The sequence below is a fragment of the Pelophylax lessonae genome (assembly GCF_965119305.1).
Source record: "Pelophylax lessonae genome assembly, chromosome: 13".
Lineage (NCBI taxonomy): Eukaryota > Metazoa > Chordata > Amphibia > Anura > Ranidae > Pelophylax > Pelophylax lessonae.
The window spans coordinates 117,892,858-117,919,152 of record NC_138780.1 but is presented as its reverse complement, the minus strand read 5'-3'; the positions used below and the strand labels follow the sequence as shown (position 1 = coordinate 117,919,152).

At 41.1% G+C, this 26,295-nt stretch overlaps 1 protein-coding gene across 1 annotated transcript in view; it reads left to right on the top strand.

The window, feature by feature from the left end:
* MBIP (MAP3K12 binding inhibitory protein 1) overlaps positions 1 to 26,295 on the top strand; it is a 73,891-nt gene that overhangs the window by 2,849 nt on the left and 44,747 nt on the right. The window contains exons 2-4 of the mRNA XM_082275773.1: positions 9,921 to 10,040; positions 16,843 to 17,055; positions 22,329 to 22,425. Coding sequence (XP_082131899.1) covers positions 9,921 to 10,040; positions 16,843 to 17,055; positions 22,329 to 22,425 — 430 coding nt within the window. The remainder of the gene's footprint in view (positions 1 to 9,920; positions 10,041 to 16,842; positions 17,056 to 22,328; positions 22,426 to 26,295) is intronic.

Below are 26,295 nucleotides of genomic sequence, written 5' to 3'. Positions count from 1 at the left end.
ACCTGCAGCATAGAAATTAATGAATGTCACACTGTGACATTTCAATTAAAAAAGAGTAAATCGTGCTTACCGCTTTAAGAGAATGTAGAGCACAGGGTTCCAGCTATAAGAAAAACAAGAGAAGGGCGCACCAACCTTGTGCATTACCACTAAAAAAGTTTATTAAAATCAAAATAGGTTGCATACGTTATACTCCCAAATGTAAGATGTATACATGCATGTAGGAAATGGGATTCAATCGCCTCCAGGATACTTCTATACTGCTGGATGGCGTTATGGCGTCCACAATGGCCTGGTACACTCGTTTCGAGGGAGAACGCTCTTCCTCAGAGCCAAAATCGTGGAGAAAGTGGGGAAAACAATTTTTTGATTCCCCTACAGAGTTTGTAAGTTTGCCCACTTACAAAGAAATGAAGGGTCTTGAATTGTTATCATAGATGTATTTTAAATAATAGCGACAGACTATCAACTAAAAAATCTAGAAAAAAAACACGATACAAATGTTAGAAATTGAGTTGCAGTTCAGTGAGTAAAATATATATTTGATCCCCTACCAACCAAAAATAATTCTGGCTCCCGCAGACTGGCTACAGTATGTGCTCATGTGGTACACGGATTAGTCCTGTCAATTTAAGAAGGTGCTCCTAACGGAAGCTTGTTATGTGTATTAGACACCTGTCCACAGAATCTTTCTTTCATTTAAACCTCACGATCATGTGCAGACCAAAAACCTGTCAAAGAACGTCCGGGACAAGATTGTAGACCTGCAAAAGGCTGGAATGGGCTACAAGTTAGAGCAATTACTCGCAAATGGAAGATATAGAAAATACCCATCAATCGCCTTCGGTCTGGAGCTCCAAGTAGGATTTTGCCTCATGAATTAGGGATGATCATGAGAAAAGTGAAGACTCAGCCCAGAACTACACTGGAGGAGCTTGTGAATGATCTCAAGGCAGTTGGGACCACAGTCCCCAAACAAACCATTTGTAACACAATACACCGCCATGGATTGAAATCCTCCCCCAATGAACATCTAAATGATTCAGAGAGAGATTGGGAGAAAGTTCTGTGGTTAGATGAGACCAAAATTTAGCTCTTTGGCATTAACTCAACTCGTCGTGTTTGAAATAAGAAAAAATGCTGACTATGGGTACAGTTCACTAAAGGGTAATCCATGTGTTATGATGGTCACCTGACCACTTAACGCATGCAATAATAAAAATGTCAATTCGCTATTGCTCATATGTGGTATTTAGCTTCAAACTCAAAAATGCTTGTTAAATACAGCAGAAAAAAAGGCATTAAAGTCAAATCACAAAAGGAAATAAATTAAAGGCAGGTGGCAATTAAGTACTAGTCCAAGCTTGCGTTAACTATGCGATAACTATTGACAGAGATTGGTTTAAAAATAGGTGGGGAAGTGCAAACTGGAGCAGGTGTCAGCTAGATTTTAGCCAGGAGTTGTTTTTGGAGGCTGTCAGACAGCAAAGCAAAGATGATGGAGCTCTTTGAATCCAGCCTTCTGGAATTTAAAGCAATGCAGAGGAGGAGAAGAAGATCTCTGCTAGAGCAATTCACGGATGCTGATACCCTGCAGAAGTTCAGGTTATCCAAGCAGTTCAGGTTATTCTAGCCACTTATGGAGCTTTATACCCAACTCATAGGGTACCTTGAGCCCCCAACACAGAGAAGCCATGCCATACCAGCCCTGACTAAATTGCTGGCTGCTTTACACTTTTTTGGAAAAGTATCCTATCAGATGCAAGAATGAAGGCATTCTTCAGAAAGATAATGCATGTTCTTTGTAAATTACATCGTTTTTTTTTTTTTTTCCTGAATGTTGTGTGTTATTTTACTGCATACTCGGAAGCAGTAAAATATCGTTTAGTGAATTGTGCTTTATGCCCCTAAGGAAGCTAACCCTACAGTCACGCATGGAGGTGGAAACATGCTTTGGGGCTGTTTCTCTGCAGGTTGACTTTGCCACATTGAGGGGCCAATGGACACGGACATGTATTGTAAAATCTGGGATGAGAACCTTCTTCCCTCAGCCAGAACAGCGAAGATGGGTCTTCCAGCATGACAATGACTCAAAACATACAAGACAAAGGAGTGGCTCAAGAAGAAGCACATTAAGGTCATGAAGAGGCCTAGCCAGTCCCCAGACTTTAATCCTATAGAAAATGTATAGAGGGGGCTAAAACTTTGAGTTGGCAAGCGACAGCCAAGGAACCTTAAGGATGTAAAGAAGAGGGGACCAAAATCCCTCCTGAGATGTGTGCAAACCTGGTTACCAACTACAAGAAACCTCTCTTCTGGGTGCTTTCAACAAGGGTTACTCCACCAAGTACTAAGTCATATAGTGAAAATAAAATCAAGTGCGCTAAACAAGTGTAATGGTGCTCTTCAAGTGAGGAACACTAAATTATGCTCCTAATCAAAAAGCAAATATTAATTAATGTTCCACAACAAACCATTAAATGTGTAAACCAAACAGTGTGCAAATCATTTTAAAACTTATATAAAATGATGGTGCACAAAAACACAAATGTGTGCACAATCCCAAATAAAGAATAAAGTCCAAATAAGAATGACAAATGTCTGTGATGAGTGACAAAACAGAACAGTGCTCCAGGTAACAGCCAGAAAACAACTTGATGTGTCTGATGTCCCACCACCGATTATAGATTTCCTTCTTACCAGAACTCAATAGTAAAAGGGCATATAGACAGCCAAGTTCAAAGATAAGAACCTCATGTGGAAGAGAAAATAGGTGAATATCTTCCCACGCCTTCCTTTAAGAGGGTGGGTGTGACGAGACCCTTGCTCGCCCTGTCCGCTCTCCCGACACTCCTCTGTTTCTAGTCAGTCAGCTTGCAGGTCGCATCGTCTGATGGTTCGGCCAACCAAGGATCCGGGATCCGAACTACAGCTATGTGCCGTTCGGAATCCATTAGAACAAACACCAAGCAGGCTGTATGTAAGTTCAAGCAGGAAGACCCTTTATTGGAAGAACACAGCACACTTTATACAGAAAGTGGAATATCCATGCAAATGAGGGCTTGAAATGAGTCAACAGGGATTGGTCAGATAGCTTTGACCAATGCAAATGAGGGCTTGAAAATGAGTCAGTAGTGATTGGTCAGATAACTTTGACCAATGCAAGGAGACAGAAGCCCCAGGGGGCAGTCAATGTACATAATAGTCAGACACAGAACAATGGTTCCCTAACAAGCCCTGAATACACATTCCTCTGAGTGTCAATACCTCCCTTAGCAGACAACAGGTGAGGTCATTAGCACACCTGACAACAGCCACCTCCGACAGTAAGCAACATTTTCATAACTTCTAAAATATTCATCACATTCAAATAAAACTTACATTTTCAGAATCAGCATACTTCAAATGCAAACATAACCAAAAATCATAGAAATCCCTCCAGGGGTTAAAAAGTTAGACGGAAGTCCTTTTCTGACCGACCGTCTCTTCAGAACTTCCTGGGATGACCATATAAGGAGTGGACTTCCTGCTCAGAAACCTCATGGCAAAGGGAACAATGGACCATGCTGACAAAAATGAAGCAATTCAACCCCTCACCCATCTGTCCTTAAATTTCAGTGATGGTGAACACCATCACAGTGGGTAAGCCTCTTACCGGATGGTCACACAATTAGGGCCTGTGGATATTCCCTTGCTGAAGATACACTTCCTCCTCTCCTTCAGGTCCCTCAATGGACCAGTGATCCCTGGTGGTCTTAGGCTACTCAGGTCATGTACTGATCCCCCGGATCTCAGGTGATCCCCCCCCCCCCCCCCCCCCCCCCAGGATCTCACAACTTCTGATCAGCCCCCCAGGAACAGCATGATCCAACCACCGACTACAAGGAAGACACGACCTGTCCCAGCTGGCTTGTCAGTGGTCATACTGGTATGGCTGGTCGGTATATATTTGTCAGTGCAGGGGGAGCTAGATTGTCCTACACATTGGCTTTGGGGCATGTCTCACTAGCAGTTCTGTTGCTAGCTCCAAAAAGCTAGCAAAAGGATCACTAAGGAGAAAACTCCCATGCTCATACAACTGTTCCTTGGATGGTTAAAATGCTGTAGAATTCCAGAAGGAGCAGCAAAAGACTAACACTGATAGCTCATTAAGAGGATAAAGCCATAGCCACAGATAAGTGCTCTCTGCTTTTAGAAAACCTTTTACATTCAAGGTGCCACCATTAGCAGAATCACTAGTGTTATATGGACCCTATGGAAACTAATAATTAGCCAAAAAATGCTCCTCAGCAAATTGCATTTTCTCATGGAAATCCTTCACCTAAAGATTTAAGGAGCAGCCCAATGTTATGCCTAGACATGAGGATGGTTGCCTGATCTGGCTGAAATTAGCCAGACTAGGGGACGATAACTTCATCTCTGTGGGTGTCTTAAAAGGTACCTATTCTTTTGAAGCAGCCTAAAAAAACTTTGAACCGCAGATGGAACAATCTACCGTAACTAAAGTAACTGTCTCTCGGCAATCTGTATTCATATTATTATTTCTTTTTATTTTTTACTGCCACTGCCTGCTTAGAGGCTAGGCAGTGTTTGCAGCCTTTGGCATTCTTGGTTTGTTCCAGTATGGTGCACACACCTACCTATACCTCGGCAGTAGAATGTAGTGATCATTTTTGACACACACACACACCAAGTTTCGGGTGCAGATAGCCCTGTGCAACATGTCTGAAAACTTTAATGTTGCAGACTTTGAACAATGGTCAGCCCTAGGGAGGCCTCAGAACAATGGCATGTCTGTAGTTGTATTGGCAATTTCTATTAGGCAAAAAATAAAGATGGATGGAAAACAGCGGTGATGTGTTCAAAGGAAAAAAAATAGTACATTTTACCTTTTTAACAATCAACAAGACCCAAAAGAAGAATGAAGGAATGCATTGAGCACCCCAACCTTTATTTTCTACACTTTTGGGCTTAGATCAGAGAGAGAGTCCTTTGGTTCAAACGCCTGCTGTGCCCTTTATTGTCTGTCGTATTAAACACGTCACCATTTTTCTACGTAAATACATTTCTAAAGGTGCTATTGACATTGAATTTTCTCCACGTCATTAACAACCCATGCAATCCATACATACAAAGAAACCAAGACAAGTAAGATCAGAAATTAAGTTATGTGTAATAAAATGGAATAACACAAGGAAAAAGTATTGAATGCAAAATCTTTCAGTAATTAGAAAGCAATCCTGCCCCTTGTCAGTGCAAATTTAATATCAGCTGGTTCAGTCTAAACTGATGGCATATAAAAAGGTGTCTCAGTACCAAGATGTCCCAAAAGAATGAGATGGGTAAAAGCAAAGAGCTCTCTCAAGACCTTCACAACTATATTGTTGCAAAATATACTGATGGTGTTGGTCACAGAAGGATTTCTAAACTTCTGAATGTTCCAGTGAGCACTGTTGTGGCTATAATCCGCAAGTGCAAAGAAAACATAATTTCACCATAAACTGGCCACGACTAGGTGCTCTGGCAGAGGAGTGAAAAGAATTATAAGAAGAGTTGTCCAAGGACTACTTGCGGAGCATTTCAGAAAGACCTGAAATTATCAGGTACAATTGGTTCAAAGAAAACAATAAGTAATGTACTCAACCGCCATGGCCTGCATGCACGCTCACCACGCAAGACCCCATTGCTGAAAAAAAGGCATATTGAAGTTTGTTTAAAGTGTGCTGCACAACATTTAATCAAGCATGTGAAATACTGGGAGAATATAGTCTGGTCAGATGAAACCAAAATTGAACTCTGGATGCAAATGGCACTGCACATCATCCCAACAGTGAAGTTTGGAGGTGGGAATATCATGGTGTGGGGTTTTTTTTTTTTCAGCATACGGTACTGGCACACTTGGTTTCATTGAAGGAAGGGCGAATGAAAAAATGTACCAAGACCTTCTTCTTGATCTGCTGCTATCTACCAGAATGATGAAGCTTAAACAAAGGGTTGACATTTCAGCAAGACAATGATCCCAAACACAAGGCCATGGAACTCTCAATCAGTTTCAAAGAAAGAAAATAAAGCTGCTAGAATGGCCCAGCAAATCGCCTGTCTTGAATCTAGTATAAAATCTATGGAAAGAACTAAAGATCAGAGTTTATAGAAGAAACCCACGGAACCTTCAAATATGTTTGTGGAACAGCCTGAGCAATGCATGCAACTAGTTTCTCTATACAGGAGGCATCTTGAAGCTGTCATTACCAACAAAGGATTTTATATGAAGTATTACATTTTCATTTAGCGTGTTCAATACTTTTTCCCTGTGTTATTTCATTTTATTACACATAACTTCATTTCTGAACTTCTTTGTTTTGGTTTCTTTTGTATGTATGAATTGCATGGGCTGTTACCGACATGGGGTGAACATGAAACCTTTAGAAATCTATTTACCTAGAAAAATGGTGACATGTTCAATACTTTTTTTACCTGGTGTGTGTATATGTGTGTGTGTGTAAAATATATATATTGCAGCCTCCCCTGTGCCCATCAATGCAGCCTCCCCTGTGCCCATCAATACAACCTCGTTTGTGCCCATCAATGCATCATCCGTGTGCATCAATGCAACTTCACCTGTGCCCATAAATGTAGCCTGATCCGTGCTCATCAATGCCCATCAATGCAGCCTCACCTGTGTCCGGGCCAGGAGGCAGGACTGTGTGTGACGGCGAGCGCCCGGCAATTCAAATGAAAGCTGTTACAGGGAGGCGATTTTCCCCCCGCTCTCTGATGATCTGGCAGGCCTTCCTTTTCCTCGCCTCTCTCTCTTCCCCATGGCGATCGCTGGGAGAACGGCTCCTAAAGCAGCCCGACACTCACCCTCAGTCATTTTCCACTCTAAAAATGCGAGCAGGCGAGTGAAAGTTTGAGGGCTGTGTGTGTGTATAATATATATACCTGTTGCATCTGACTGTACTGTTATTCAAACAGTATATAAAAGGACAAAAACAAGAATATGAGTTCTGTGAAAATGCCACTTATACATAAACTTAAACATGTTACATTTATATTCTGTAACTGCTGTGTAGCCTGGTGCTAGCCTCAATTGTAGGAAAGACAAATCCCAATACGACAGTAATGTCCCTGTATGATGTTACTGGACAGTAATCAACTCAGTTTGGGAAAATATAGCTGCCCCTAAATTGCAGACTATGGTTTTAAAAACCTAAGCATTTTTTATTTATCCTTTCTGTACTGTACTACACTGCAGGCACATAATACCTGCAAATAACATACCACTGGAAAAAGGAATCCTCTGTATATCAAATTGTAGAAAGGAATGCATGTCCAAATATATCCTTTTTATATTTGATTCACTTTGATTTGAAACACATGTTCTTTAGACTTTAGCCAATCCCATACAGGGGTTGGCCTGCTCCTAACAGTTGGTGATCTCCAGTGATTACATAAGCACAATACAGCATAGAACTCATGATTTGTCTTCAAGCACCTAAGATGACCCTGTCAGAAAAGTTGCTTATATAGAATTAAATCTGCTAAAAGAAGAATTGTTCTACTTAACATTTCCTGTGGCCCATAATACCCCCTCTCTGTTGTTTAGTCCTGGTCTGCAGCTACAATGCAAACTGCCAGTGTGATGAATGTAATATAGTACAGTGGTTACTCTAGCCTGTGACTCTGGTCAATTTTATAGAGAAAGAAGTCCTAATATATGGCTTTTTGGAATCCTAGACGTTGAATCCCAGGGTAAGTGTGTTGGTGATGCTTTACTTGTTCTCAGTTTTGGTCCTTCATTTAAGCTGAAGAAAACAATACACTATTTACAGTGGCTCTGATCATAGCTGTGGAAGCTTAGGGCAAGAAAAAGAAGATGCCTTGGGTTATGTTTGCATCAGTGCATTTTATCCCTGGATGTGGTAACAGATATAATATAATATAATTTAAAAAATATAAGTAAATAATCTTACAGGCCCTAGGGATCTCCTTTCCTCCCTCTATATGCTTTACTTAATTGGTTGCTCGAATGTAGCAATTACTATCTAATAAGAATTGTTAATACCTGTTGTTATCAATGTCTTTTTGATAATGTTTGTTACCTTTTTCGCATGATAAAAAATTCTCAATAAAAATCTATTGAAACAAAAAAATTTAAGTAATTTCTTTTTGCTTTTGTTCTGCCTTTTAAGTATTTATACTGTAGCAACATAATAGTTCTGTACAAAGAAGGGTTGTTACCATTTCAAACTAATAAAAGGGGGCTCACGCATTTTGTTGGAGATCAGAGGAGAGTTACAGGCTGTGCAGTCGTTGCAATGGAGCTGTGAAGTTTTACAAATTTTAGTGCTGGGATATCTTTTATGGCTACAAAGAAAAAGAAAAGTGTTTTAAACCTAAAGCAGGAGAGAACAATAGAGATTAGCTTTAGGTAATTTTACATTATTGTACACACCAATGAATGAGTGTGGTTTTAATATTTTATTTATTTTTTCAATCACTTATAGCATGCTATTGTTGCGTAGACCTTCCAAAGATCGGTAAAGCATTCCAAGTATATCCACTTTGTGACTGCACACTGTAGATTTACTGCTAAAGTGCAGGACGGATGCACAGAATCTCGTCTATATAAGTAATTCTGCCATTCCAGATGGGGGCGTTCACGTCTGTCCATGCTGTCACAGGCTCCAGCACATACTGATCAGTGGTTTCCAGCCAATGATTTTTGTCTGGGACTCCCCGAACGTCGAACTTTTTTACATGAGTGCTTTTCGTTTGTAAACAATGCAATGCTTTTTTCCAACGGCAACAATGTGCTGGTTTTTGTTTCCCTGCAAAGCCATAGCAAGGGAGTAAAATCCAGCACAGTGCTAAGTAAAATCAGCACACATTATACATAGTAAACATTGTTAGGCACACATTTAGCCCTTTGATTACCCTAGATCAGTGATGGCGAACCTTGGCACCCCAGATGTTTTGGAACTACATTTCCCATGATGCTCAACTCCACTACAGAGTTCGTGAGCATTATGGAAAATGTAGTTCCAAAACATCTGGGGTGCCAAGGTTCGCCATCACTGCCCTAGATGTTAAACCCCTTTCCCAGCCAATGTCAATAGTACAGTGTCAGTGTATATTATTATCACAGGAGAGGTCCGTGGCAGTTAGACAGTTCCCACAAAGTGTCAGAATGCCCGTTGTAGGTTTCTGATCACCGCCATTACTAGTATAAAAAAAAAAAAGTGCCAGTATATATCCCATAGTTTTTAGGCGCTATAACTTTCACGCAAACCAATCAATTTTTTTTACCAAAGACATGTAGCAGAATACATTTTCACCCAAATGTATGAAGAAATGTGATTTTTTTTTTTTTTTTTTTTATTAATTTTATTCAATATGTTTTATAAGAGAAAGTACAAAATATCTTTTTTTTTCCCCAAAATGTATGCTGCTTTTTTTATTTTATAGTACAAAAAAGAAAAAAACTCATTGGTGATCAAATGGCACCAAAAGAAAGCTATATTTTTAGGGAAAAAAATTATAAATTTTGTTTGCGTACAACATTGCATGACCACGTAATCGGCAGTTAAAAGAGCGCAGTGCCGAATAGCAAAAAGTGGCCTGGTCATGAAGGGGGTAAAATCTTCAGGAGCTGAAGTGGACATTCAGATGAATAGCCAAAACATATAGACCATATCTGAAATGTTGTAGTTTAAAATTTTGTGTTTTTTATTGATGGGTAAGACCTATTTTAAAAAAAAAAATGCATTTTATTTAATGCCTTTAAATAGTTAACTTTCTGACACCTGCTCAGCATTCCCTATGCAGACATCTGGCTGATATGAGCCATGCAAGTAGAGTATGTAAATTCAGCTATTTAAAATGTAGATTAACTAACTTGTTTCTGTTTTTCTTCCAAGCTTCAACAGTCTGAAGATGCAGTGAGGTTTACTATTAACTGGGATAAGATCCAGTGCCTTCCAGGTGCGGGCCCTGCATTCCTGTGCAGTGTTCTTCAACAACATATATCTGATCTACAGGTAATCTCTATTTATTTATTTATTTATTTTTTTTTACAATTGTGTAGATTGTTTGTTTAGTACCCGACAAAAGCCCAAATGTTGTTTAATGTTGTGGATTGTATGCAGTATGTATGTAGTGGAGTTGCAGTAAATTCATTGTTGCCTCTCTAATAATAATTTTGGAAAATAAATCTAGCCATAAAGAGTTGTATTATTACTTACTGGAGGCTTCCTTTGTTTTGTAATCTGTTTTCTAGGACAAGTCCTTTTTATAATGCCAGAATTAAGTCTCAATAACATGTGCCATTTTGTACTGCCCTATATAATGGCGCTTTTTCCACTGCATGGAACCGAACGGTTCGGCACGCTTTTGTGCTTTTCCACTGCTGGTACTGCATGGTATAGTGTCGGAACGGTTCGGTACGGTACGGCGGCGTCTTTTCCACTGCATGGAACCGAACGGTACGGCTCTGAAAAAACAGTACCTACTCGATTGTGGTTCCAACAGGTACCATAACTGGTACCATATCCCACAATCCTTTGCATGCAGTCACTTCTAGCCACTGATTGGTCAGAGAATCCCACCCACCCCGTTGTTATCCCACCCGCTTAACTTTAGTACTACTTTAGTGGAAAAGCAAACCGTACCGTACCGAACCGTTCCAACACCGTACCAGCAGTGGAAAAGCAAGCAGGGCCGAGTAGAGCCGAGCCGGTACTTGCAGTGGAAAAGTGCCATAAGTTCTCTCTAAGTATAGCGTGAAATATTTGTATGCAATAAAATTCCTCAGGATTTATTTTTAAAGCATGGTTGGAAACATAATAAGTAGGTAAAGGTGAAACAGGCATGTTGTGGAAGGGAACAATATCCCAAACAGCCTTTAAGCCAAATCAAAAAGGCATTACAAGGTTGTGGAAGGGGTCCATTTACAGAGAACGACCACAAAAATCCCACTCCTGTAGGCTTAACTCTCTATTCTAGATATTGGTAAAAACAGCGCTTGCATATATAGAAGTGACCTATACAGAAAAAATTAGGTGCAACCAACGATCAAGTGCTAACGAGTGATATGCTCATGGGCAGCTGCTGTTCACAAAGAAAAACTCAAAAATAAATATGAATATAAATAAAATAATGCTTGCCTGAATATAAATATAAAAGTGCACAAGTGCTACAATAAATAAATGATGAATAAATACAATAATGTGTAAATAAACAGTTCAATATTCCGTGACTAAAGGTGCATCAGTGCTTCAAAAGTCCATAAATCTGCATAAATGTGCTTAAAATATATATACAAGGTGCTGAAGTGCTTAAATCATCAGCCGGTGCAAAGTGCTCCACTCCCCTCCTGTATCCCCACTCACCGGAAGTATTGGACCCCACAGCTGTTTCAGTCTGGGGTCAAAACAGCTTAAGATTAGTATGGTGTACACCACTAATCCTCCTTGTAGATCTTACACTCCGTTGCACACCAGTTGTAAGATCTTTAGAGGCTCAAACACAAAGAGCTGCCAATAATTGTTTTGTTTACTTCACGATGGCAGCTATTTGTGTTTTATATGTATATTTTATATATATTACATTACACACAGTGCCTTGAAAAAGTATTCATACCCCTTGAACTTTTCCATTTTCAATTTTTTTTTTTTTTTTGTCATGTTACAACCAAAAACGTAAAAGTATTTTCTTGGGATTTTATGTGATAGGCCAACACAAAGTGGAACATAATTGTGAAGTGGAAGAAAAATGATAAATGGTTTTCAAAATGTTTTACAAATAAATATCTGAAAAGTATGGCGTGCATTTGTATTCATCCCCTGTACTCTGATACCCCAAATTGCCTTCAGAAGTCATCTAATTAGTAAATAGTCCACCTGTGTGTTATTTAATCTCAGTATAAATACAGCTGTTCTGTGAAGCCCTCAGAGGTTTGTTGAAGAACCTTAGTGAATAAACAGCATCATGAAGGCCAAGTAACACACCAGACAGGTCAGGGATAAAATTGTGGAGGAGGGTTTTCAACCACTTTAATGGCCTGGCTTGCACCTATTGGTTATTGAGCATGATGGGTGGACAGTTTACTCATTTGTATGAACATTTTCCTAAATTGTAAAACTATTTAGTAAATGAGGATTACATTTATTGTAAAGAAAAGCGAATGGCTTATTTAATAAGTACAGTAGATATTTATTTAAGAATACATTTGACGTTTCACCATGAACTGGAGCCTTAAAAGTTTAGCACCTACAAATATTTCATATCCTCAGATTGCTTTTCACCGCAAACGTTTTTATGTACATAGTAGATTCTGCTGACTTTTGTGCAAACAGTATGCCCTACAAAAGCCAAAGCCTTCAAATCGCACTTTAGAAAAAGCCAGCGCCCTTAGTTCAACTCATCTCTGTAATTTTATGATTTTAGTGCAGTAACCTAGGGAATGAGCAGGGACCCCTTCTAAATTCTGCATCAAAATGTGTCTGGCTGAAAAAAAGTTAAAAAATAAATACTATTCCCTTAAAGCATGGGTGTACAACCTTTTGGCTTCTCTGGGCCACATTAAGTGTAGAGAAATTTTCTCGGGCCGCATATAAAATGTATACTATAGTTAAGGTATATAAGTAATAAAATGGCACCGCGCCCTTCCCGCGCCCCCGCACTAATTTAACACAACTAGAGGATGATCAAATGAAATGGAATCAGTATACAGAGGTTTACTTCTTCTGAGAGATATTAAAGGAACACTCTAACCACCATGACTACTTCAGTGATTTGAAGAAGTGGTCATGGTGGTAGGAGTCAGAAACACTGCACATGCTCGCCTCCCCCCCCCCCCCCCTCCCTCTGAGGCAGCCTTTGCCTACCGTTAGTTGGAAGCTGCTGTGGCTATGCCCCTGACCCGACTTCCTTTCTCCCCAGCAAAAAAAAATTGTCAGGGGGCAGTGGGCCGCATTGCCTGGGGTTTTGGGCCGCATGTGGCCCCCGGGCCGCAGGTTGGACATGCCTGCCTTAAAGCATGATATGCTGTACATTGCTTTTGCTGTGTCATGTGGCCCCCTGTAATACCTAAAATACCTGGCGGATCCTGCCAGTTTCTACCCTCCCATCTGTACACTGACCACGGTGTATCATAGCTGCTGATCCCTGACACCGTGGTCAGCGTACGTGTCTCCGTCATCCGCAGCCCTGCACTGTCCTCCTCTGAATCGTAGAAGCAATGCTTTGAAGCTCAAACTTTGTAAATAGTGTCAGAGGTGGTCTGGGCTTCCTGATGCCTCCTTTCCCAGATAAAAATTTAAAAAGCTGCTGTGTAGTGCCAGGCAGGCTGCCCACAAAAGGCCTAGTAGAGTTGAAATTGGTAAGTATTTCTTTTGGAGGAGGGCTTCTCATTGCAGCCAGTAAGTGTAACTACATACACAAAGTACAGTTAGATCTTCATCTTTATATTTAGCAACACGTTACACCTGTGTTTAGGGTGTAATGTGTTGCTAAGCACCCTTCACCGTGACCCCCTCCCCGTGACTAATAAGCACACTTGTAGTCGATAGACATTTTGGCTCCATTCACACCTGAGCGTATCGATTTACTGGTGTTTTCGAGCGTTTTTTTTTTTTTTTTTAGCTTTTTTAAGCATTTTAGGAGTGTATGACAAGCGTTGCCAATAGAAAGCACTAGGGGGAGGTGAGGGAGAGGAAATTAGGGGCGGAGAGAGTTTCTGTTGAAGTCTATGGAGCCGAAAACGCTTGTAATCTGCCTAAAAGAAACTCATGTACTTTTTTGAGCTTCGGGCATTTTGCTTCAGGCGACAGAACGCACGTATGTGAACAGGTGCTATTGAAATGAATGGAATTTTGCTTGTTGGTCATTTTATGATCTTCAGAGCTGAGCGTTTTACAAGCTGAAAATCGCTCAGGTGTTAAGGGGGCCTTACTGTTTGTTGCTCAGTAACTGAATGTTCCGTACAGCAGTACAGACAGGGCTGTAGAAATTGTCTGCCGGAGCCTGAAAACATGAATTGCTCTTTTTTTTTTTCTTTGAAAAAACATGTGCATTATTGCTAAAGAGGAACTTGGCCATAAAGAGCCCCTTCACTTTAAGATAATCATAGTGAATAAGTGAGCTAGAAACTTCACTGGCTGGCTACAGTACAATGAGAGTCTATTGATGATGTCTAATGTCTGATCCTTATATTGGCACATGTATAAGAAAATGGGTTAATTCTATTGTAGGTATAGGATAATTCTTTGCAGACAAAAGACTAAGCAGTGCGTTGATGGAATATGGCCAAATTCCATCTTCTGTTTATAAAGCTGGCGGTACTGTATATACCCATAATGACTGCTAAGTTGGAAAAATACAATTCTTTCTAAAAGTTTTATTTTCCCCGACCCAAAACGACTGAATGCCCATCGATTTTATACTTGTTTTCTTATTCATTAAAAATCAGCATCTACTGTAACCTTGACAGAGGCAATAAGTGATACACTTGTAACACAATATGCATTGTGTCCATGCATATCCAGCATTGACACAAAGAATGAAAAAGTTGTTACAATCCTGGCTAATCCAAACTGACAGTATAAAATAATGTATACTCTCACAATAAGGCCTTTGTCATGAGTATAATGAAAGATGGCCAAGAAATTGAATAGCCCTACAAGTATTGTCACTCTTTTTTGTGAAGAATCTGATGCTTGTACGTGTTTGCAGGAGATATTCTTTTATGTAATTCTGATACACTTGGAGCATTACCTCTTAAAGTGATATGCATAGGAGTTTCAGTTAGACTTTCATGCTCACTTTCTAGCATAATAATATGGAGTAATTGCAGAACTGAATACGAGATACAACAATGACTCTTTGTGACACTAGCAATTAAAGCTGACTATTAAATAGAATAAAATCTCCTACTAATACTAATGGGTTTAAGTTGATATCCCTGTCCTTTTTTTTTTTTCTGAAAATGCTAGTTGCTTAGCCATCATGCTGATGCAGTGGAATCTTGTATACAACAGGTATGGGGAAGTGAAGTTCAGACTTCTCGTTACACTTTTCTTCCAAGTCATTGACTGATGCTAGAGAGAGCCAAGCAACTAGCATCATTCATAGTAAGCCAGCAATGGCAGCCATGGCATGTATGACTCTGCATGTGTATCCTTTGGCGTGAAATCTTTTGCTGCTGTCACTTTTATAATCTTCTTATAAACTTTAAATCCTGGCGGGGGAAAAAGCAGCAGTCTTTCACCTTAAAGTGGTTCTAAAGGCTGACATTTTTTTTACCTTCATGCATTCTCACAACCCATCGCGATCCAGCGCTGTGCACAAGAGCAGTGGCTCTCTGCTCTGTTCCTCCTTACAGGGCAGATCCATAGCAGCAAGTGCCTTTGGCTCTCATTACTGCCAATCAAACTGTGATGAGGGGGCGTAGCAGTGCTCTGCTGTCTGTGTCTATGGACGCAGGCAACGGGGCTTGGGAGCGATTCCGCACGAGTGCCCCCATAGGAAGCGGCTTCTTTTGGGGGCACTGGATGAAGAGGAGAAGCCAGGAGCGCAGGAGGGGGACCCGAGAAGCAGATGAACGGGGCTGCTCTGTGCATAACCATTGCACAGAGCAGGTAAGTAGGGACCCTATTTTTAATTTTTGTAAAATAAAAAAAAAATTACCTTTTTAGAAACACTTTAAATGTTTGAGAGCTTAAAAATGGTAACTGATTTATGTCCAAATCAAGAATAAGAGGTAGTGCAGTCTTAAGTCATGATTCAATCAAAAGGTTTATGAAAGGAATGCAAATAGTAGAAAAAAGCCAAGAAAAAAAAAATATCAGCAAGCAGCATGTTGCTAGTCAGGTATTTTATGTCTCAAAAATAACATTGATTGCATTAGGACACCCCAGCCCTGTTATTTGAATGGGCTGCCCAATGCACCACAACAGACCAAAATCTGGACCTGTGGCATTTTTGCTGGTGTACCACAGTTTGTTAGTGCGTTACCCCACTTTTGATGGACTGCAGTGCATGTTCATTAGAGTGCCAGTCACAAGTAATGGTACTGCGGCGCACCATTGCACATAACGTGGGAAAACTCGAGGCCACTACAACTAAGGACTGGTAAGCTGCAATATACACTATATTACCAAAAGTATTGGGACACCTGCCTTTACACACACATTAACTTTATTGCCATCCAAGTCTTAGTCTGTAGGGGCTCAATATTGAGTTGGCTCACCCTTTGCAGCTATAACAGCTTCAACTCTTCTGGGAAGACTATCTCCAAGATTTAGGAGTGTGTCTATGGGAATGTTTCACCGTTCTTCCAGAAGCGCATTTGTGAGGTCTGGCACTGATGTTGGAGAAAAGGCCTGGCTCGCAGTCTCCACTTTAATTCATCCCAAAGGTGTTCTATCGGGTTGAGGTCAGGAGGCAGGCCAGTCAAGTTCCTCCACCCCAAACTCACTCATCCATGTCTTTATGGGCCTTGCTTTGTGCACTGGTGCACAGTCATGTTAGAAGAGGAGTGGGCATTCCCCAAATTGTTCCCACAAAGTTGGGAACATGAAATTGTCCATAATGTCTTAGTATGCCGGAACTAAGGGGCCAAGCCCAACTCCTGGAAAAACAACCCACACCAAAATCCCCCACATTCATGTGTGTGTAAAGGCAGGCGTCCCAATACTTTTGGTAATATAGTCTGCTTTTTGCATTTGTGGCAGATTCAAATTAAACTCAAACTGTGTGGTATCAATGTTTTAGAATATCAATAATGGCACACAATCTCTTTCATGGTATTACACCTGTGTGTGTGTGTGTTTTTTTTCTTAGCCTCTTTTAGCTCACCTTCAGTCATTGTCTTCTGGTAAAGAGAAGAGTGTTGGCACAGAAGGTGGTGGAACAAACTGCTGTACTGCAAATGTGGGAAAAAAAATGAAAACTGACCCTGAAATTACAGCCAAGTGTACTCTGGATAAAGAGGTGTCAGACAGCAGCAGTCTAACTGATCCTGCAGTCGTACAGATCCAAGCAGGAAAGTCGGAGGTAAGGTGGCATCCTGGGATATTTTGGGAAAAAAATACCACTACTTCTTCCCTTTTGAGACCAACATTATTATTTTAAAACCTCTTTAATCTTTTTGTGGCCAGCTTTGCTGTTTATTACTTTCTTGTCATTTGAGAGACAAGGAAAGTCTTTCACCTTTTGGGTTATCCTGCTGCCTAGCAAGATTGGACATTGGCAAAGAAGAAAACATTAGGCTAGAGCAGGATAGCTCATTCCACTACCACACGCTTTCTAGTGTTCTAGAATGGTCATCTTGTCTTAAGCTCCTCCTTATAGCTGCACAATTCTGGATAAAATGAGAATCACGATTTTTTTGCTTCGCATAAAGATCACGATTACCTCACAATTCTCGGGGTTACACCATCTTTTACATTATACAAAAAAAAATTGGGCTAACTTTACTGTTTAGTTTTTTTTTTTTTTTTTTTTTTTTTAATTCATCAAAATGTATTTTTTCACAAAAAACACGTTTGAAAGATTTCTGCGCAAATACAGTGTGACATAAAGATTGCAACGCTCGCCATTTTATTCTGTAGGGTCTCTGCTAAAAAAAAAAAAAAAATTATATATATATATAAATGTTTGGGGGTTGTAAGTAATTTGTTAGGAAAAAATACTGATTTTAACTTGTAAGCAACAAGTGTCAGAAAAAGGCCTGGTCTTTCAGAGGTTAATCTGCCCTCGCTTAGAGCCCATTCACACTAGCGTGACTTGTGAGGCAACTTGTGTTGCCCCAGGTAGCTTGACATAACAAAAGCAATGTTAATCAGTGCCGTCTTAATTGGCACTACTGAAGTTGCTCCGACTTCAGAAAAGGGTCCTGTACTACTTTGAGGCGACCTGTGATCCAACTGTCCCATGTACTTCAATGGGAGTTGCCTCCTTATCTTAATTGACACGACTTATCAGACTTTCCAGGAAGAAGAAAGAGATTAGCCAGGCATTCCCCACAGACAAAGTCGCCTGTCTCTTCAAAGTAGTGCACAAGTCTCTTCCAAGTCTCTTCCAAGTCTCTTCCAAGTCTCTTCCAAGTCTCTTCCAAGTCTCTTCCAAGTCTCTTCCAAGTCTCTTCCAAGTCTCTTCCAAGTCTCTTCCAAGTCTCTTCCAAGTCTCTTCCAAGTCTCTTCCAAGTCTCTTCCAAGTCTCTTCCAAGTCTCTTCCAAGTCTCTTCCAAGTCTCTTCCAAGTCTCTTCCAAGTCTCTAAACAAGTCTCTTCAAGTCACGGGGCGACTTTCTGGTAGTGGTAGTGTGAACCAGCTCTTACAGACGGAAGTTCACTCCTTTTGATCTAAAAGGAATGAAATGATACATTGTAAAAATTGTTTTTATAGTTATCTCCCAGCCTTAACAATGTTGATAGACATTTGCCAAAGGCTCCTTCTTTTTTTTTTTTTTTTTTGACAACTGAGTGAGCAGAGAACGGCTCTGTAAGAATTGAGGACATGCCCTTTTAAGATAGAGGGGGAGGGGGGTGATTTTTTAATGATTAATTGTGCTGCTCTACTCCATTATCATAGACCAACTTCTTTTTTTTTTAACCACTCTACTACCGCTCACAGTAATACTACTGCGGCAGAGTGGCTCGTTCCCGTCCAGCCACGTAGTATTAACGTGACTGGACTCCTCCCCTTCTGGGCGGCGCTTGCGCGCCGCCGGAGGCTCGCTCCCGCTGTTTTCATTCACAGCGGGAGTCGGGCCAGGGGAGGAGCAGCGGCGATCGCCGCTGCTCTTACCCGATCGTCGGGGATCGAGTCTGGAGATCCGCCCGCTGTGTGTAAACACAGTGGGCGGATCTCCATAGTGACAGGGAGTGACAGATCGGACTGTTCAGCATAGCTGGACATCCGATCTGTCCATGAATCACATAGTCACCTCCCCCCCTACACGTCAGTAAGCACCAGGCATACATTAACCCCTCCCTCTCCAATAAAATTAACCCCTTCCCTGCCAGTGTCATTTTTACAGTAACAGTGCATATATATAGCACTGATTACTGCAGTAATGTCACTGGTACCCCCAAAAGTGTCAAAAATGTCAGTCAAGGGTCCGATCTGTCCGCCACAATGTCGCAGTCCTGCAAAAAAAATCGCAGATCGCCGCCATTACGCGTTAAAAAAAAAACACCAAAAATGACAGAAATCTTTCCCTTTGTTAGTAAACGCAATAACTTTTGCGCAAACCAATCAAAATACGCTTATTGCGATTTTTTTTACCAAACATATGTAGCATAAAACAAATTGGCCAAAAACTTTTAAAAAAATTGGTTTTTACATCTTTTTTGGGGGGAATTTCATATAAAAAAATGTGAAAAATATTGTTATTTTTTCAAAATAAACGCTCTTTTTTTGTTTATAGCGCAAAAAGTAAAAATCGCACAGGTGATCAAATACCACCAAAAGAAAGCTCTGTTTGTGGGAAAAAAAGGACGTAAATTTCGTTTGGGTACGGCGTCGCACGACCGCGCAATTGTCAGTTGAAGTCGCACAGCGCCGAATCGCAAAAAGTGGCCTGGACGGAAGACGGCAAAATCCTCCGGTTGTAAAGTGGTTAAACAAAACTCTTCTCTACATCACTGCCCATGCCTAGTCTCTTTGATTGCAGCTGTATGGCGTGGTCATCCTCAGCCTAGCTTTTGCTGTACTGCAGCTGGATTTGCTTACTGATTAGAGGCCACAAGTGTGCTCCCGAACCCTTTCTTGCAGATTCTATGTCGGATTTGCCCACAACCATAGCAGAATCTTATTCCTTCCAGTTCTTAAAGTGGAACTAAACTCATCAATTTTCTTGAAACAATTACCTTTAAGAGCATGATGGTCAGTTACTTGTGCTCTCAACCAAACTATCAAGTTCTCAAATGGCTGGTGTCAAAACGAATCATGTGTGCAGCACCATGGTAATTGCAGATCAAAAAGAGGCTAAGATGGCAGCTTCCTGGGCTGTAAAGTATAGGCAGGTTTAGTTCTGCTTTAACTGATTAGCTTATGTCTAAAGCCCCGTACACACGTACCGATGGTCGGCATACAAATGTTCCTCTTTTCTCCCCGGGATGTCGGTGTCTGCTGAAAAGTGCAAAGACAGCACAAGGACAGCACAAGAATTTTGTCCGCCGACTGCAGAAGTGATGTCATGTAATGGTTAACTTTCCCTGTGTTTTCTATTTTCTGAGCATGCCCAGTCTTGCAAATCTGCGGTCTGTCGGCCGAATTGTGTACTGACAGGCGAACAATCGTCCATTCTGGTGTCGGCATACAAATATTTTCATGTTTGCAAGAAAGACTTTTGTCCGCGGATTGTGCGCAGACATCTGTCGGAGGCACCATACTAACACGCGTACAATCGGCAGATCCTTCGTCCACCGACGTTTGTATGCCGACGATCGGTACGTGTGTACGGGCCTTAAGGTGTCTCGGGCCTTTTCTGCTATTACTCCCAGGGTAAAGGAGAAAATCTTGTCACTTATTGATGCAGAGCACAGCACTCTGAAACTGGAGGCTCAGCCTGCTGCTTCTTTCAGTGCTGTTAACCTGCATTGGGTAGCCTAAAACTGCTAATGTTTCAAAGACTTTTCCAACTGTTTCTCGAGGGACATTAAAAACATCCCAATCATCTGTTTGTACCTCTGAAATGGGTCCTTACTACTCCAGCGCCAGCCTTTAAGGAACCAACAGATAAGTGGTTGGAAGCCATTTCTAGGGCTGTTTTCTCACTGGCAGGTCTAATCTTTCATCTGATCCTAGCTGTGACAAACGTCTTTAACCACTTCTGGAGCAGAAGGATTTGCCCGCCTAATGACCAGGCCATTTTTTGTGATTTGGCACTGCGTTACATTTAACGGACAATTGCACAGTCATGCGACACTAAATAAAATTGATGTCCTTTTTTACCCCACAAAAAGAGCTTTATTTTGGTGGCATTTGATCACCTGTGTGATTTTTTTTTTTTTTTGCGCTATAAATAAAAAAAGAGTGACAATTCTGAAAAAAAATATTTATTTTTTCACTTTCTGCTATATAACATCCCCCCCCCCCCAAAAAAAAAAAAAAAAAATTAAAAACATTTTTTTCATCATTTTAAGCCAATTTGTATTCTGCTACATATTTTTGGTGAAAAAAAATCCCAATAAGCGTATTTTGATTGGATTGCGCAAAAGTGATCACGTTTACAAACTAGGGCAAAGATTTGTCATTTTTATTTATTTAATTTTTTACTATTAAAGGTGGCGATCTGCGATTTATAGCGGGATTGCGGCGGACACTTTTGGGGGGACCAGTGACATTACTACAGTAATCAGTGCTAAAAATATGATATTCAGGCCCCGTTCACACTTGAGCTTATTGTAGCTTGTAGCTCGACGCTCAAAAATACTCAGCAAGCAAAAACCTATTGTTTTCAATAGCCCTTGTTCAAATCTGGGCATCCTGTCGCTTTTAGAAAAACGCCTGTCGCTCAAAGGACATAAGCTACTTTTTAGGCAGAATTGAGGATTTACGTCCCCATAGACTTGAATGGAAACACCTGGAAAGCATGACATAAGCTTTTTTTTTTCCGCTTGAATGGGCTACCCAAGGACCACAAACGCCCCAAAGAACCTCCAAAACCTTTTTTGGAGCTGTGTGGCAGGTTTGTAGCTCGACTGCTACCTGCACTTGGGGTGTCTTTTAACAATTATCGGCACCACAAGTGCAACACGCGTTTTCCGCTTTGTTGCACTTTCTGGAAGCACCAGGTGTGAATGGAGCCTTTGATTAGTAAATGTAACAATCCTGTGAAATTTATGACAAAAAGTACATGCATTCCACTTAATGTGTGGAAGACTGATTTCTTTTATTGTTGGGACTATAGGTGCTATGGTTTTTGCTAAGCTAGGATTCTGTTCTGATAATATAACTAGAATAAAGATTTCTTTGTTAACCCAAAGAATTTTTAATTAAAGAGGATGCAAACTTTTTTCCCCAGATGATAAAAGTTGGGTAAGCATTAGCATTTGTATGGTAATGTTTAGTTCTCTTCCTCAGAGAAATATGTCCGCTTATATTTTTTCCTTGAAAGTGAGTGTGCCTTGAGATGCTGTTATGTTGCTGTCTCCACAATGCTCTTTACAGCTCTTCTCCACTTTAGCTTTCAGAATTTCATTGTGAGTGTCCGAAATCAAAGCCAAGTTTCTAAAGTAGATGGCTGCATGCATGCTGTGTGGGGTTCTTAACACAGCTGATTCCAGCTCCCCCCTCACTTTTTTTTTTTCTTTCCTGTAGATTGACAGAAGGATATTGGCATTCATGGAGAGAAAGCAAGCAGAGATCAATGAAAACAACGTCCGGGAGTTCTGCAACGTTATTGATTGTAATCAAGGTAAATGCTCCTACAGTCAGTCCATTTCCCAGTGATCTCAGTCAGAGATATGACTCAAAATGCCTGCTCTCTGTCTGATTCACGGCTTTTTACGGCTAGCAGCTCACTTCAATTCATCCAGCAGAAAAGAGAGAGATAAAATTGCAGCACAAACACCAGCTTACTTTTATTTTTGTTGCATATTAAACCATAAATGCAGCAGTACCTGACAAATGTTGCATGCTTATGATTGTAAATTGCAACTGGCAAAAAAAATAAATAATCATACTAATCTTGAAAAGTTGGCCTATTTGTTTCTAAATTTGCAGTCTACTTTTCTTTGGTTTCATTTTAGTTGCTTTCTGGTGTTACCAATGTTTTGTCATATTTCAGGTGTCTTAGATGTGTCTTAGAATCCATATATTTTATTTTAAACACAAGCACCTTATGGGGGAACAGTCAAATCGTTTACCCAGAATACTCAGTGCCTAGGGTTCTCTGGAGCTTGGATTGCTTTACAATTTGGAGCACTAAGGGCATGACCAGACTGGCTACTTTAGGTCAGTTAGTTGATTAAAAGCCGTTTCTGATAATGCCACGTGGTCTATTAAAGCTGAATTCTAGGCATGATAACTTTTTTATTGAAATGTTTCTCATTGGCCACAAAGCATATAAATCTGCTTTTAATGCATCAAAAGCCTTTACAAACTCAGATATTACTAAGCGAGTGGATATAAGACCAGTCACCTTACACAAGAAGGGAGAGCAGCAGTGATTGGTTTGTGTTTATATAGGAAGCACCTGTACAGGCCAGGGGTTGTTTCATGTTGACTACTTAACTGATCTGCAGGAAAATACAGAGAAAACCCAGAGTGCAGCTTTTATACCTCATTTACACTTTCTTTGCTCTGTCTGAAGAGCAATCTGTGTTCAGATTGCTTCTCAGAAAGCATTTAAGAGGAGGTGTTGTATCACCTCCTCACCACCAGTTTAACCCCCTAAATGCCAAACTACCACTGTGCAGCAGTGGTGGCTGGTGCTCCATGGGCCAGGGAGGGGGGGGGGCGGCAGATGGACCACACACTATACCCCCCCCCCCCCAGTCGCCGGCCCACTCACCCTTTACATGTAAAGGGTAGGCAAGCAGCAGCAACAGCGGCGGTGGCTTCTCCCTCAGTCTCCTGCGTCTCCTCCCCCCTCCTCCTTGCCCAATGGCATGGCTTCTTTCAGGTTAATCGGGAAACGGATCTCAGGACTTGCTTCCTGATTGGCCAGGAGGAGGATCCGTGTGACAATAGCAAATATTCATTCACTATTGTCACACAACTGGGTGGGCTCAGGGCCCGTTGGAATCCATGCGTCCGGCGCCCTGCATGTAGATTAGGGGGCTGGACGCATGGATAGGGGGGGTGGCGCCCCTGCGCCCCCAATGAACGGGCCGCCACTGCTCTGCAGCCTTGTGCATGGTTGCAGAATGATTACTTTGAATGGGTCCCATTCTGTGGGCAGTAGCGCCAGCTGAGTGTGACAGGGGTTATAATTCCTGCAGCGCCCGCAAAGCATCGAGACTGTGGCATGTAGACACACCGGGCTACTGCCTTCCAGCTAAAGTGGGGAGAGGTTTAGGGGTGGTAAAAATGTGTTTTACTGCCCCCCAAGTGCAGTTGTAAACGAGCTGCTAGGATCTAGAGTTTATAAGGATATCTTTGTACATTCTTTGTATAGGTAATATTAATAATTTCAAGAATGTAAGTCCCTGATGTATGCTTACTTGCTTACTAGTAAACAGGGTAACTTTAGCAGAAAAGGCTAGCAGAGAAAGTTGGCCCCTCCTTCCATAATGTCAACAACACATGCGTTTTCCCTTACCATCTACAACTATAGTTCTTGGGTAAATATGAAGATCAGGGACGATCACGCCCCCCCCATCTTTTTTGGATAGACTGACCTTTTACACCTGCCTTTCCCTTACATTTACATCCTGATTACATTTTTATTCAATGGTACTTCACTTAAAAAATAAACGAATATTGTTGATTGTGATGTGTAAGAAACTTACCATCAGTAATTATTATTGTAAATAAAAAAACAATGTATCTATCCCTGTACTACTGCCCCCTGTGGAGCAACCTGTGATCCATGAAAAAAAAAAAAATTATTGCGAAAGTATTCGGCCCCTTGAACTTTACGACCTTTTGCCACATTTCAGGGTTCAAACATAAAGATGTAAAACTAATTTTTTTGTGAAGAATCAACAACAAGTGGGACACAATCATGAAGTGGAATGAAATTTATTGGATATTTCAAACTTTTTTAACAAATTAAAAAACTGAAAAATTGGACGTGCAAAATTATTCAGCCCCCTTAAGTCAATACTTTGTAGCGCCACCTTTTGCTGCGATTACAGCTGTAAGTCGCTTGGGGTATGTCTCTATCGGTTTTGCACATCGAGAGACTGAAATGTTTGCCCATTCCTCCTTGCAGAACAGCTCGAGCTCAGTGAGGTTGGATGGAGAGCGTTTGTGAATAGCAGTTTTCAGATCTTTCCACAGATTCTCGATTGGATTCAGGTCTGGACTTTGACTTGGCCATTCTAACACCTGGATATGTTTATTTGTGAACCATTCCATTGTAGATTTTGCTTTATGTTTTGGATCATTGTCTTGTTGGAAGACAAATCTCCGTCCCAGTCTCAGGTCTTTTGCAGACTCCATCAGGTTTTCTTCCAGAATGGTCCTGTATTTGGCTCCTGTATTTGAGGAGAATGGGCAGACTTGTTCGAAATGATAGGCAAGTAATTCCAGTAGCCACTAGTGCAACCAAGGTATGCAGAATACCATCTCTGAATGCACAACACATTGAACCTTGAAGTAGATGGGCTACAGCAGCAGAAGACTACACCGGGTGCCACTCCTGTCAGCTAAGAACAGGAAACTGAGGCTACAATTCATACAGGCTCACCAAAATTGAACAATAGAAGATTGGAAAAATTTTGCCTGGTCTGATGAGTCTCGATTTCAGGTACAAAATTCAAATGGTAGGGTCAGGATTTGGCGTAAACAACATGAAAGCATAGATCCATCCTGCCTTGTATCAACGGCTCAGACTGGTGGTGCAATGGTGTGGGGGATATTTTCTTAGCACACTTTGAGTCCCTTTGGGTCCCTTCGTACCAATTCGGCATCGTTTAAATGTCACAGCCTACCTGAGTATTGTTTCTGACCCTGTCCATCCCTTTATGACTACAGTGTACCCATCTTCTGATGGCTCCTTCCAGCAGGAAAATGCACCATGTCACAAAGCTCAAATCATCTCAACCTGATTTCTTGAACATGACAATGAGTTCACTGTACTCTATTGGTCTCCACAGTCACCAGACCTTAATCCAATAGAGCATCTTTAGGGTGGGGTGGAATGGGAGATTTGCAACATGGATGTGCAGCCGACTAATCAGCAGCCGACTGCGTGATGCTATCATGTCAATAAGGAAAAAACCTCTGAGGAATGTTTCCAACACCTTGTTGAATCTATACGACAAAGATATAAGGCAGTTCTGAAAGCAGAATTCCACCCAAAAGTGTAACTTCCGCTTGTATGCTTCCCTCCTCCCACCCCCCGGTGACACATTTGGCACCTTTTCAGGGGGGAGGGGAGAAACTGGTACCTGTTTCCCCCCTCTGGTGAACTCCGTGCCCAAGAGGGTTAAGGCAGTGCTGCAAAATAATGATGGCCACACAAAATATTCACACTTTGGGCCCAATTTGGACATTTTGACTTAGGGGTGTACTCACTTTTGTTGCCAGCGGTTTAGACATTAATGGCTGTGTGTTGAGTTATATTGAGGGGACAGCAAATTTACACTGTTATACAAGCTGTACACTCACTACTTTA